The sequence below is a fragment of the Lipophrys pholis genome (genome assembly GCF_963383615.2).
Source record: "Lipophrys pholis genome assembly, chromosome: 18".
NCBI classification, from domain to species: Eukaryota; Metazoa; Chordata; class Actinopteri; order Blenniiformes; family Blenniidae; genus Lipophrys; species Lipophrys pholis.
In genome coordinates, this window is record NC_137646.1 from 23859651 (window position 1) to 23874766 (window position 15116).

Here is a 15116-nt window from a genome sequence, read left to right on the forward strand (position 1 = left end):
TGGGAGTACGTCATTTATTAAATCCACCTGGTCGGAACACAGAACGAAGACGTTCGGGGGCGAAGCGGGTTAAAAATGAGATGTTTGGAGCGAACGGGGACGATTGGTCCAGTCCACCAGGAGGGGAATAAGTTACTTCCTGTGTGTGAAGGCGAGCAGACAGACGCTCCTGTACGGGGGGGTGGGGGTGGGGGGAGGGACACTGCTTCTACCATGTGGGTGGGGGTGGGAGGAAGGGGTGTGGATTCATCACCGACTCGTCATTATCTCAGTTGCTCCACCTTTTCTTTCAGCTGGGCTACGTTGGCGCCGGAGAACTCGGCCACCTGAAAGACGGGAGGAGAAACTGAGTTTTTAAAGAGACAGTAACCCCGAGAAAACGCACAGACGCCTTAAAAGCTTTTAATCAAATACTTAAGACTGTCGGCGAAAGGTTAAAATTCCACTTCCTGTTAAATACATAATGACGCATGCATCACTAAACTTGACTGTTGTGCCAGTTAATTCTCGACCAATAAACTAAAGTTTCGAGAATCGCTGGGAATTTTAAGTGTGATAATCACATTCTCCCGTTTTACTTTCTACGTTAGTAACTTTATTACAAAACGAAACTATAATATATGGCAGTGTAGTAGTTACTCAGTTCTTTTTTTTATTGCTCAAATTCCATAAAGTAATGTAGTTAAATATTAAAACAGACAGCAGTGAGTTCATGAAGAGCAGCAGTTGAAAAAAAAAAAAAAAAGGTGTGTGTGTGTGTGTACCTTCTGTCCATTCTTATAGAAGTGGAACGTTGGCATGCAGCTGATTCCACAGTGACTGCTCACATCCTGGAAAACAGGACAGGGAAAAAAAACCCAAAACACTGTTACTATGCAGTGACTCAGCAAAATACACATTTAAAACAAACTAGAAATCCAATCGTTACCGATTTCTGCTGAGAACTCAGATTGACTCTTAAAGCCCGGAGACCCGTTAATCTGATTTATTCTGTCCGTTACGTCTGCATCTGAATCGGACGGGAGCTCAAACTGCCGGAGTTTGTTCTCACGTCCACGTGGTCGGCAGGACAGACTACAAGTCGCGTCCTATAGTTTGATTTCCAGTACGTGAACTTGCTCAGGAACAGGGTTCAGAACCGACGCCATCGTGGAGCGAGTCGCTCTGATGGCAGCAACACACAAAACTAAACCTTTGGGACTCGTCACATGACCACACACTGCCCCCTCTCTAGCCCCTCCCCCCACTGAAACGGGATTTTCCAAATAGTTTGCAGTATTACTGACACAGCGACGCCCCCCATCAGCGACTGAAACTCCTCTTCTTCACGCCTCCGTCTGAATAAAACTGAACTGGTCGGGTGGACATGTCAGCTCGTTTACACTCGCTAGTTATCCAGTTACAGGACACACACACCCTCCCACACCCACCCCCACACCCACCTCGGCCTCGTCTACGTCCACTTTAATGAAGACCACGTTTGCGTTCTCGGGGTTGTTGGCCATTTCCTGCAAGAAAGTGAGATGAAGTGTTAGGACACGCTGCTGCTCCGGCGCCGCTGGTCGGAACCAACGTCAACATTTAATAATCAGACACACTGAGAAATAACGATTTTCTTCCCACAATTATGTCTGGAAGGTGGAAGCGGCTGCGCTAAAGCTCATTTCACCAAACAGCCTTTGAGGATCAGCGTGTATTCACGCCCATCGCACTACGCTACCACTCCCACCTCGAACTTGGGGGCGATCTGTTTGCAGGGGCCGCACCACGTGGCGGTGAAGTCCACCACCACCAGCTTGGTCCCAGCTTCCTTCAGGATGGACTGGAAGTCGTCCTGAAGCAGGAACAGAAAGAAAGATCCATCACCCGATGTCCGCCAAACCCTCCTCCGGCCAGGTTGAACTTGCAATACCGGTCTGAACCACCAGATGGTGTGTTGAGCGAAATTCCCCGACATTTCCTGAAAACACCTCCGGACGTTTCTCATTTCCCACAGCGTGTCTTGTTGTGCCACTCAGTTGGTCGATATTTTAGCTCGTTCTCTGGCTTGGATTTGGTCGCGAACGCCACATCGATTAATTATATAATTATCTGTTGAACCCGAGTATTTACGCCCCTCAGAGAGAAACTAAATCCAAACAAAACATAAATAAAAAAAACGAGGTTTATCTCCATTTAGGTGGGATAACAAAGCCGTGCAGCATTGAAACGAGAATCTGAGCCACATATATATTTCAGTTTAAACCAAAAGCTGTTAATTTTACTGTGCAGACGTTGAACGTCAAGATAATTAGTCTTTGCAGCATCTTGCCGACTGATTTATTGTACGATAAAAAAATAAAAACATTATGGCTGCGCGATATGTAAACATAGATTATATTAATTTCCTTATAAACCGTGCTCTTCCTATTGCCCTTGATTTACCCGAACAGAAATACAAGGCGCAGTCCGATAAAAAGGTTTTCTATAATCGCAGTGTGCACACAGTACTGCAGTACTGTAGTACTGTGCGTAGTGTTAAGCCAATCCATGCCTGCACTCAAGTTACCACCCGGTTTATGAGTCAAAGGAAAAGTTGAGTGAAAACTGAGCAACACATTTGTTGTTTCTGCAACTTGAATCCTCGCTGAGTGAAAACTCGTTTTGAGTTGCCCCGCTTTAAATATTACTTTTAGCAAATCCTCCCGACACCATGCAAGCCCAATAAATTAAACATCGTACAATCTGACGTTGCCATTTTCAGCTTTATTACATGAAACTCTTACAAGCCACCTTTTCATAAGTGATCATGCAGTTTGTTTAAGGTCAAATACATTATACATTATCCAAACGTCATTAAACGTGGTGTTTAACAGTGGTAAACAGGCTCCACACAAGCAGACTTGATTGACGAGTCTAAGTCCACAATCATTTAGCGATCAAACAGATAAATGACATGTTAATCTCAACAAGTATTTAAAGTAAATATTTAGTCTCCAGTCCAAATCTGATAGGCGTCTGTTAGTGTAATCAGGTTATCTGCAACGGTCCAAACCAGAAGAGCACGTTTATCCACATAAAAAGATATTTTGATACAAAAGGTGGCCTAGATTGGATAATCCACACCAGCTTCCTCAGGTTCTAATCTGCACCTGGTCCAATGCGCGTTTTTAAACACCTCAATCACTTAAAAGTTTTATTTCTTTTAAAAACACGTTAATTAAGGAAAAACACACGATCTGAGTAAATGTCCTATTTGAAATACGACAGAAATTAACAAAATGCTAAAAAAAAAATCTCAAATTAAGTGAATTAATTGAAAGTGTGAGACGTTCACTGGTTTCATCAAATTGTGGGAATTTATTTACCCCCGTTCAATTACACTTTGTATTTAAAAGACAAACACAAAATGCGATGAAATTACAATTTACACTTAGAAAATATAGACAAACGTGTGTTTAAAAATATCTGATCAACCTGCATTATGGAGATTTAAAAAAAAGGTAAAATTTAAATATAGATTGAGGCAATAAGTTTTGACTGATCGAAGCAGAGGCCAACTTCAGCGTCGTCTTCTAAACATTCCAGCAAATATCCGCCTCATTCATGACTAAAACGAGATTTACTTGTAATGTGACGTTACTTTATTCGATGTGAATATTCGAAGTGCTGCGGGTGTTTTATTGAGGTTAATTTAAAGTGTCAGCGGCACAAAGTCCACCAACAGTCCCACGCACGGGTAAGCGCCATCGACCTTTTGTTTTCCACGGTGAAGCTGGCGTCGCGCGGGCGGCTCGAACGCCGAGATGCAACGGGAGATTCCAAACGTTTAAAAATGTGAAGTTATAAGAGCAAAAGTCTGGAAACTGGAGGAGAATAGGGCTCCCGTTAACATGGAGGAGTCACGAGAGGCGCGCGCAGCCCTGGCCGCGCGAGGCAGCGGCGGGAGCCCGCCGTTGCAATAATGACCGCTCGTGAGGAAATATTGAGATAAATGATGGAAAACAGCAGAAAACTCACCAGGTTTTCCACCTCGCGGACCATTTTAAGGTTTGTAGGAGAAGGAGCGACGCTGATGTAACTGAGCAGACAGGGAATGCCCTACTAGACGCGCGCACGCCACGTTTTTAATCACGTCAAGTTAACCGGAAACAGACACGGGGTTTCACCATCGATGTACAACATTAAAGGCGCACCCGGGCATTAGAGCAGGGATTAAAAACCACGGTAAATTCCATCAATTTGATGACTGTGTTTGTGTTCTGCGTCTTTACGCAGATGTATTGTCTTTATTTACGCGTGTATCTCATATTAATTAGGCAAATCTATGCTTTCTTTAACCAAGGCTGTTTATTTTGAAAGAAACCGGATGTTCGATTTTACCGTTTTCTCTTTTTTTGGGGTTACTTTGGGTGTTTTCGTTATATTGAAAGCATCAAAGTATCTCGATTTAACGTGCAAAAACTGTATTTTATCAGTTCGTCGTATACAAAAACCGATTAAAATATATGTAAAAAATAAATTCGATTGCTTGGAAGTGTCAATTAAGAAATGATATTCGAGTCACAATGACTCGACAAATTCTCCATTTACCGTAAATGATGTCCAAATGTAACGTGCTCGACGTGACCTGACGTCATCACGTCGCATCACCACCTTTGTTTTAAATTTATCCATTCATGCTTTGAAAGTTTTACATTTAATGCCCTTTTTAGTGATGAAGCTTATATTTTTAGTCCAAGTAAACCTTAAAATCTTCAAAATCATGCTTCCTTTTTTTATTTTTATTTTCTATAATCTTGAATTTTTAAGATTAAGATTCTCAATCACCTTGTTTAAATATATTGTAGAGATGTGTGTTTATAATGGACCCTGCGCCACAAACAAAGGAATGAATGAATGAATGAATGACTCTATATTTCTACTCCCCTTTCTTCACTTCTCTAAATTTATTGAAAATAATTTGCACAGATTCCTACATGAATAATAATCCCTTTCCTGCCAGTTATTGCATCCTAAAGCTAAAAATAACTCACGCCACATTTATAAATTATACACCTGGTGAAACCATTTTTTTTTTTAAGGTTTACGTTTGATCTATGAAATCATAACTCCCTCCGTGTCACAAACTCTACAGAGAAGTTCATTGTTTCAAACATATTTTTCCATTACTGCTATACTATTCCCACAATAAACACTGAGAATAGTGTCAATAAGACTTTAAAAGCTTTTTCCCAAAGCAGAAAGAAAATCTAAAAACTATGTTTTGTGACTTTCAAATGTAATTAAAAGAGTTAGATTACAATCTCAGAAAATAAATGAAAGTATTTCCTTCTTGGATCAAGTGTTTCTATTCTATTCTATTCTATTCTATTCTAAAATAATGTACTGGGACATTGTCGCCATCTAGTGGCTAAAACGTATTAGTACACGATGAACGCTGGCATTTGTTTCATTTTCAACTTTTCATTCATCAGATTAAATTACATACTTTATGAGTATCTTTCCATATAACAGTAGGAAAGTGTTTTACAGAGACACAGTCTCTTTCTGCCACCACGTCCCTCTGTCTGAGCTCCAGTGTCAGGAGTCTGAGTGACGTGGGTGAGAGAACGAGTGAATACTTAAGAACAGTTTACTACAATTATCTCAAAATATTCACAAACGTGACGAGTGTGAGAGATGTGGTGTGAAAGAGAGTGTGGAACAATAAGACACTGTGTAAAATATGCATCAGGAAGAAAGAGGCTTCAAGGGGAGGTCAGAGCAGCACAGCGGGGCTCGAGCTTGGCAGGTATTCTCAGAACAGAAGTGTGTGATGTCAGGAAGACTTTGTTTAATCCTCCGGGAGAGACGCGTTTAATAGGCAGACTATAAAGGTGGACGTTTGGCGCCACACAGTCATGTACACTAGGTGGCGGTATGCACCTGAAAGCTGTTTGCAACCCCTTAATGAGAGAAGAAGAAGGCAGTTCTTCTGCCTCGTGGCAGGGGGCGCTCGTGAGTCCACAGACTCTTTACGCTGCAGCTGCAGAGGAAGAAACCTCGAACGAAATCATGTTTACAAACTCTACTTTTTCCAGGATTATATCTTTTAAACTTGACTTTCAATCGCAGCAGGAGGTGAAAATCCAAGGGATTTTTGTCCAGAAGGATCATTAACTTCATTTATAAGTAAAGGTAAGAGCATTATAACGTTTTTTCTACAGTTTGGAGACGCTGTCTGTTTTCATTCGCTCTTATTTTATTTTATTTTTTAACAAACTTTAAACTCCTTATCATATATGTTTTATTAATCAATTAAAGCTTCCTATCTGGAAAACATTAATAAACTATATATAGAAGAGTGCACCGTAAAATATGTACATATTTTAGACGTAAAAACATTCGAAATATTATTTCGACTGAAAAATAAAAGTCTTCCCACCGGTATTCCAAAAAAAAAATTTAATTAAGAGAAAAAAAATTCTAATTTCAGAGGATGTGAGTGTCCATGAAGGAGGTAGTTTGAGAACCAATGCTCAATATAGAGTGTTTAATTTCTGGGAGTCATGTTATGGAATGGACTTAAAATTGTGTAAATCTCTGTTGTGCTTAAAAAAAACCCCTTAAAATGTAAAATAATGAATTGTTACAATGAGAAATGATTGAAATCAGAAACAATTAAGGAGAATAACTTATTCCGTATTACTTCTGTTATGTTTAGTTTTTTCTGTTTTAAGCACTGAATGCACAAAAGTAAAGTTTTGCACTGTAACTATAACGAAAATCAACCTTTCATTCGTTCATGTAGATTAATTTATTCATTCACGTTGACTCACGTAGATCGCAGGCCTGCGATTTCACCCTGCGACGGGCACACAGTGGACGTCATGTCGTACAGTGTGTCGAGCTGTGAACCCAGAAGAAATCCCCCAGTGTGTCGACGCCATCAGGGACTCTTCATCGGTCTCATCGCCTGAAGCCTCGTTTCAGTTCGGATGTAAAACGCCTTCGGCAGACGTGCCGGGTGCGGTGGAGGCACTGCAGTGAGAGACGGTGAAAAACCGGTTGAGTGAGTCGACTAATCACTAATCAAGTGTTTGAAATTCAGGCAGCTACTGTGAACCCATGGCGAGGCCTTAGACAAGGGAAACTTACCTCTTGTTTCCCATTTGATGGGCAGCCGTTATCAATCGACTGCAGCATAAAATCTCAGAAAATTACACACATTTCAGTTTTTATTAGTTTATTAAAGCCACCTTGCTGAACACACAATATTGTCAGGAGGACAGATAATCCCTTCACAAGAAGTTGACATCTGTCCTTGTTTGGACGGTCGAATTGACACAGTGGGTTACCATGACGACGACAGAAGACCTGAAAGGTTTAACTTCCAGGCAGCGAATGTGGATTTTTTTTTTTTCCTTCCACCGGACTTCCACCGTGGGACGTTCCCACAATGTGGCCGAGTTCTCAGCCGCTATTTGAGGCTTTCTATGGTACTTTTAAGTTGGCCCAAGTTGGCACCAGAGAATTGTTTGACCTGAAATAGAAGAGAAACAAGAGTATTACGTTTAAAATCAAAGCAAAAAATAATAACTGCAGTTTGGTTGAGACAGGAAGTTACTAAATATGGTCGCTCTCCGTCTCCACCCGCCTTTAAAGCCACACTTTCTTCTAACTCCCACACAGTCACAAACTGAATAATTTCACCACAAAATTGTTTTCCTCCCCTTCCTGTGAGCTTCGTCATGTAAGTCGTGTTTTCCCCACCTTCTCGTCTGCGATGACTTACCTCCTGTCCGTTCTTGTAAAATATGAACGTGGGCATGGCGTGAATCCCACAGTGTTGAGCCACTTCCTGAGAAAAGAAAAGGTTTTTAGAACGTTTTAGACGTAAATTCAGCTTAAAAACTCACATAAGAACAACAAACGCCACGTTTCCACGATATACTTGTTGAAATTTTCAACACACATTTAATTCTATAATTCATAGACGCGTTTTAAGGTCCACTCGTATCTTTATAATTACAAGCTGTTTGGAAGCGTCCCCCCCTCATTCCGCCATCTTTTATATTGCAGCACCCTGAATGCAAAACTTACAGAGGCCTCGTCGACGTCCACCTTCAGGAAAACCACGTTCACGTTGGCGGGATCTTTTGAGAATTCCTGTGGTGAAAATCAAAAACCAATCAGTCGAAAAGATTCCGTGACTTTAATGTCTCCCGACGCGAAAATACCGCGATACGTCTCCGTTTACACGACAACGCGTCGAGTGGAAAACGCGTTTTGAAAACGACGTCTGTTTTATGTGAAACGGCAGAACGGCTGAAAACGCTGTGGTTCTCATGTCGGGCCACTAGAGGGCGCTGGTCCGCACACGTGCAACAGAGAACGAGACAAAGTCTGAGTTTTTTCAAAAAGTGGTGTTTTCCCCCGCTTCCATGGTGACGGAGTCGGATTTTTTTTCTTTTCTTTTTTTTTTTTTTTTAAATTTCTACCTTAGGAGCCGTTTGTATTTTTTTTTAATACATTTTTTTTTAAATACACTCTCAGTGACTCCAAACGCCCAAAACTCAACGACAGTTTTCCCGTGTAAAATAGAGATTTACCCTGGAAACAATGACCTTTATTTCCTTTAGTTTAACAACCAAGATCTTCAGTCGCATCACAATTCACCAGCAAGACAAAACGGTCCCGTGACGTAACCGACCGCCGCTCTTTACGACACGACCTTGCTTCCTTTGAGCAACGCAGGAAAGGACCGACTCGGTTTCACTGCCTGTTTGCTTCTCCAGAAACACACCGGCCTTCACACTTCTTTTGGTTTTTCCGCGCCGTTCGGGAGACGCTCAGCGCTGTGGTCGCGCACTGACCTCAAAATGTGGGCCGATCCTCTTGCAGGGGCCACACCACTGCGCCGTGAAGTCCACCACCACCAGTTTGCCCCCGGATTCCTGCAGGGCAGCCTTGAACTCGTCCTACAGGGAACAGACGGGTTCTCTTATTCGGGTTAGACTGCAACACGTCCTGCGTTGTAACTCTGAGCTGGAGTCTTTATCAACGCCGCCGTACGAAAGCAGAATCTCACTGAGTGTTTCTGCTGCTGCTCCTCCTTCCTTAAGCTCCCTGGGAGTGGAGCTTCCTGATCATTCCTCCTCCGATTCAGTGGAAGATTAAATGGAAATATGACAGGGCTCCTCTGTGATGTGACCTTTTTTTCATTGTGTTGTTTCAACCTGTGACAGCAGCATTCCTGTTTTTGGCCATGAGCCCCTCCCTCCTGGCTTCCTGTATACCGTCACAGGTGACATTGGAGTTTGCAGCTTTGCTTCTCCCCGTTTACAACAGTCCCATGTCGAAAATTAAATAACTTGGATTAGCTTTTTGTGGTTAAGTGTTGATGCAGTTTAAGTTTGGAACACCTCTGGAACACTGAAGGATCATAAGAAGCATTATTTCCGGCTTCATTAATCCACATTTCAAAGTATAACCCAGTTTGCCTCAGGTGAGGGATCTGTGTGCCCTGAGTGAGGACTTGCAGGATCACGAGAACAAACATATCAACTGAAAATACAGGACTCTGGCAAATCTGAAGTCCAAATAAATCTGATTCTGTATCAACAAATATCAGTGAATGCATATTTGAAGCGCTTTTGGGCGATTTGCACGATCTACCGATTGCACTGCACAAAATAAAAGGATCGTTATTTGTGCAAAAATCCTGCATTTCTGCATGTTTAAGTGATAAAATAGAGATAGAATAGAGAGATCATTTTAACAGTTCTTGCACTCGTTTAAGCAGTCTTCCATGTTTTTTCTCTATTTCTTCTTTTAGAAATTTTCGTAATTTCATTTTTTTTAAAGCCATTTTGTCCTTATTTTCCCGTTCTTAGTGGTTTTTAGCAATTTTCCAACATTTTATCCTAAAGATAAATCTTGTTAAAGATGGCTCTGATGTGTAAATATAAGTTAAATGCTTAATAATATATAATTTTGTGGAAGCTTCACTCCAGATGCGCTGTGGGATCGGCCAAGCGCTCGTGTGATCTGTCAACACGTCCGCTGAAGTAAGAATCCCCAAACGTGTGGCCTCTGCGCCGCAGCCCCACCAACAAAATAAACCCAAACTCACGTCTGTTGAAGTGCAGGATGAACGACAGACAAGAGAAAACTCACCAAAGTCTTTATCATCCGAACCATGATTGCAGCGGCAGAGAGACGGAGCCTGTGTGTGTCGTGGAAGCAGAGCAGGTTTTTAAATACCAGAAGTGAAGCGGACACGCCTCTTATCTAAATAACCGGTGTGTCAAGTTACACAACAGAACAGAATGAAAGAAGACTTCCTTGTTGTTGTTGGGCGAGTTGATCCTCCGCAGGATCGGTCATTTTGCTCGGTTGGATTTTATCGCTTTGTCATGCTTGGGCGTGCAAATTGAGCATTTTAAGTGTCGTTCAAAGTTGCATTAAAAGTACATAAATAACTGCTTTTTTTTTTTAACCTGAAATCCTAATTACAATTCGCCAATACGTCACTGACTACTATTGTATTCCAATAAAGTGTGTTATTTAGATATAAATACACAACATGTGACTTTCTACATTAAGTGGTTGTATGGTTAAAAATAGATATGTTGATTTGAAGTACTTTTTGTGAATAGGGCTAATTTTCTTAGTTTTTTATGATAAATGCAGCAGTCCCATAGATGTATTATTAAAAAAACGAAATACTTATTTCATGTTCTAGTTGTCTTTTTTAAATTTTCTTCTACAAAAAAAGAAAAATGAGGGATTTGTACCGTCAGGAAACAAGGACATTTCACATTTTCTGGCTCTTCCGTTGCTTCTGACTGGATCACACGAGGTGGACGAGCAACCGGGATAAAATGAAAATGAACGCTCATCTCACAAGTTTAGATTGAGCTTTGACTTTTCTCCACTGTGCACAAACTCTGTGCATATTACACTAATGAATTAAAACGAATTAGGAATTTGATCAAGAGTAGATTATTATTATTAGATATTAGATTATTAAAGCCACATGTTGATTTTTTTTCGTGAAGGAATTTTAAATATTGAGCAGAACTGAGTTAAACTAGAAAAATAGAATCTTTTAACCGTTAAATTATCAATTAAGACGCAGCTAAAGCAAAAAAAGACAATAAGGTAAAAATAGAGCGATAAAAGAAACTTAAAAGTGTGTTATTTGCAAAAAAAAAAAGCACAAATATGGCTTTTTGAAGACATTAAGTGTATTTAAAGTTAGCGAAAAAACTGCATCCGCACAATATTTATACTCAAATATATTTCATTCTATTGTGTCTCGTTGAATCCCCCCCCCCCCCCCCCCCCCGTGAGAAGGCAGCAGAGAGGCGAAACACTGCTCAGCCACCAAACCAACAAGTTCCATTGAAAAGTCACACGCAACCTTCTGTCGTTCATCTTTTATTAAATCTGCCACACTAGTTCTCTGGAGGTGAAATAATTAGTGAAAAACCTTTTTTTTATTTTTATTTTTTTAAATTGACAGCGGCTGCCAGGTCGGACAACGGAGACGCTGAGCTTTGAGACGACCGTCTCTAATATTCCCCTTCGTGTGGGATCGTCCTACTGGCATTCCTTCACTTTCTCCTCCAGCATGTCCATGACCTTCTGCGCCTCGGGGCTGGAGAAACTGGTCACCTGGGAAACCAGAGAAACAAAAGTTTAAAAAAAAAAAAAACGTCTGGGACACCCGGAGGCGCAGTGAAGTTTTGCATTCACACGGCGTCCGTTTCCATGGAAACGGGTAAAAACGGTGTCGTTTTCGCGTGAGGCCACTAGTGGGTGCTGTTGAATTTTTTTGTAATGAACTCGCACACATTGCTTTCTCTTAAAAACCATTAATCAATTTACGAAGTATCTAAAACAGGTTATCTGATGAGCTAACTCATAAAAGTTGTATTATGAGTTATTTCGTTGGTTTTTGCGACCGATACATAATCCGTATTTATATATTTTTAACACGTGATGGATGCTGTTAGATTTTCTAAGCTGAAATCCTTTATTTAAACCGTGACACATGTAAGATTGACAAAAAAATGGAAAGTAAAGAGATTGGAAATTGTAAAAACAAAAACTTTTCGTGTTTTATCTGTACATTTTTACAAAAATACCAACAAATATGATGCAAATCCGGCTTGTTAGGCAGCTTCACAGACTGAGTCGTCCCGACTCTCCTCCTCCGCAGCTGTTTATACATTTAATTATACTTATTTCCATTAATGAATACATCTGGAGAACTTGTGTTTAGACATCTGGCATCTTGCATGAGGCTCATTGTTGCCCTCAAAAGACCAAATTAGTTTTAGTTTGACTGAAGCGACACGTCAGACGAGTGGAGAACAATAGAGCAGGCGGAGAAAGAGAGAGTCCTGCCCCCATCTCTTGTGTCTGACTTCACCGACCTTCTTGTTGTTCTGGAAGTACAGGAATGAGGGCGGGGCTCCAGCTCCATTAGTATCAGCAATTTCCTTCAAAAAAAAAAACACAAGATGATGATGATTGAAAAGAAAAAGAGGAGCGAGACTCACACATACTTGATAGAAAATAAACCTAAATAAGCTGCTGTTTTTATTTTGTTAATATTATAGATAAATCTGGTGTCAATCGTATGAACGTGATGGAAAATAAACTGATACAGATCATTTCTGCACCCAAATTCTTCTAGTTAAGGATAAATTAATTCAACTTTGATATGTTGTGTGCTCATCCATCCATCCATCCATCCATCCGTCCATCCATCCATCCATCCATACCTTGGCAGCATCTCCAGTATTCACCATCACCAGCAGGAACACCATTGTAGACGGTAACCCCGACACCACTTGCTGCAACAAAGTAAAGTGACTGAGCGTCAACACACGAGGACATTTATCACGTTAAAAAAAAAAAAAAAAGAAACAAGACGAGCGCGTCGATGCGTTGCGACGTCCTTCAGATCTCTGAGGCTCTGACACAACAACGCCTCGCATCCGGATGCGGCTGAACGTGACCGGCTCTCTTTTGCGTTGGTCACATTCGTCCACTTACTGAATACATGGTGGCAAACTTGATGCACGACATGGAAGTGAAGCCCACCACCACTGGCTTGTCTCCGGCATCAGCCAGTTGTTGGACGAAATCGGCCTGCACACAAACAAACAAACAAACAAACACATTTAAGGTTTTTATGCACTTTGCTTTAGTAGAAGTAAAACACATTTATATTTTAATGAATTTGTTAGACACAGAAACAAAGTTATGCCACATAGAACATTAGATTCATCACACCCAAAAAAAACCCAAACTTATTTAATCCCACCCCATCAGGTTACTGCATATTTAAGATTTAAATCTGTAAACCAAAAGTTTAATGCACATTCAAACACTGTCTTTACTTTGCAGTTTTTAGTTTCTCAAGTGTAATTAAATGAAATTTAACCGAAATTTTAGCTCCATATAGAAGTGTAGGGTGGACAATCTCGCCTTACAGTGAAAATATAATGGGGGCGTTTCTGTGTTGAGTTTGCATGTTCTCCCTGTGCAGGTGGGGGAGGGGGGGCGGGGGGGGGGGGGTCCGCAGTCCAAAAACATGCACTTGAGGCTATTCTGTGACCCTGAATTTGCTCTTCCGTGTGAATGTGACGCTTTAGCCCCGTTCACGCGATAGCCTATTCAAGTTAAACTGGAAAACTTTTGTTGCGTTTTGTTTTTCCCTGGAAACGGGGGAAAAAACTACTTTTGTGAAACGCTGCTTCTGCACATGCTCACCACCGCCGTAGCAAATAGTTTCCGGAATAACAATCCAACTTGATCTTCTGTCCATACGAGTGTCCGTGAACATTTCTTAATGTTGATAGCGCATCGATCACGTGTGTGTGTGTGTGTGGTTTCCGTTAGGAAAACAACCGACAGCGCCCACTAGTGGCCGGACATGAAAGCGACACCGTTTCCATGGTTTCTGCCATTCCTGCATGAACGGACATCATTCTCAAAGCATCGCCGTGTAAAGGCGGACACCTTTCTGGAACGAAAACGCAAAAAACGGTGCTTTTCCACCGCCAAGGCCAACCTGATCTCAAACCGGTCTGCCGCTTCGCCTGACGCCCAACGACGACTCTCTCTTTGTTGTGCCAACCGTGCGGACCTCGCCCTTTTAATTAGCCCTCCGGCAGATCCCGGATGCACACTTGCAGGTCCGGTTCTCACCGACGACAGGTAATTACTGTGTTTTCATGGCGCCTCATTATCGCCGTTTGTGAGTTTAACCAACGTTGGAATGTCGTACAAATGTGAATACCTTCATGAATGTTTGACGCCTTGTAAAATACTGCTGCCACGGATATAAATAAGCAGACTGGGTCATTCTCTCGGTGTCTACAATTCTTTAGAAACATCGGAAAACGAGTAGGAGTCTGCTACAGTTTTCACAATACGAGGTTTGGTGCAAAACACTAAACTTGTGCAAACAAGAAACACATTCAGTCGCAAAAGGAAATGTAAATGAGTGAATTCACGCTTTAGTAAAATGTCCACGATACGATCGCTCAGAGAGACAACTCCAACACAGAGAGGCGCCGAAAAAAAAAAGAGGAGGAGAAGAACTATTTGAGCTGCACAGGATGTGCAGATAAAACGTCTCTGAATGTGTCGTAGAAGCACAGAATCTGAGTCGACTCACCTGACTTTGTACCAGCAGAGCTGTCGACATGTTGCAGTGAGAGGTCCGAGTCAGTACGACGTGCTGCGGGTTGGAAAATGGTTCCGATCGAAGCAGACGCACCAGTTTTGTACGGCTGATGTGTGAAGGTACCCAACCCTATCGCCCCACCAACACCCTGAACGAGAACAATTAGTGCCAATAAAGACTTTGTAAGGTAAAGGCACGCCCTCGCCTAAATGTTTCAGCTGTCCATCATGCAAGGTGTTGTCCTCACAGTTCAGGTTTACGGTTATACTTATAGATTTAGAAGAAGAAGAAATGTATTCTAAACCAGAATGGGTCACAGGTGCTTTGTATTGGCTGCCGATAACTTTGCAATTCCAGGTAACAAATGTGGCATAAAAAGAGAAATTTACCAACCAAGAACATGTTTAAAATGGCAGGTTACAAAAGCAAAACACGGCCACAAGAG

General features: G+C 41.5%; 2 protein-coding genes across 2 annotated transcripts; both read right to left on the minus strand.

The window, feature by feature from the left end:
* Position 1: 1 nt before the first annotated feature.
* On the minus strand, positions 2 to 10208 carry txnb (thioredoxin b). The gene is made up of 11 exons (XM_080486732.1): positions 10141 to 10208; positions 8838 to 8942; positions 8065 to 8130; positions 7757 to 7822; positions 7489 to 7504; positions 6938 to 7002; positions 4000 to 4080; positions 1730 to 1834; positions 1443 to 1508; positions 765 to 830; positions 2 to 326 (listed from the first exon to the last, which is right to left on the minus strand). Exons 1-11 carry the CDS (start codon positions 10162 to 10164, stop codon positions 264 to 266), a joined length of 723 nt encoding a protein of 240 aa, XP_080342858.1. The 5' UTR covers positions 10165 to 10208; the 3' UTR covers positions 2 to 263.
* A 1182-nt stretch (positions 10209 to 11390) lies between these two features.
* On the minus strand, positions 11391 to 14914 carry LOC308123502 (thioredoxin-like). Its single transcript, XM_080486019.1, has 5 exons — positions 14663 to 14914; positions 13033 to 13128; positions 12759 to 12830; positions 12408 to 12473; positions 11391 to 11643 (listed from the first exon to the last, which is right to left on the minus strand). Exons 1-5 carry the CDS (start codon positions 14690 to 14692, stop codon positions 11569 to 11571), a joined length of 339 nt encoding a protein of 112 aa, XP_080342145.1. The 5' UTR covers positions 14693 to 14914; the 3' UTR covers positions 11391 to 11568.
* Positions 14915 to 15116: the final 202 nt, after the last annotated feature.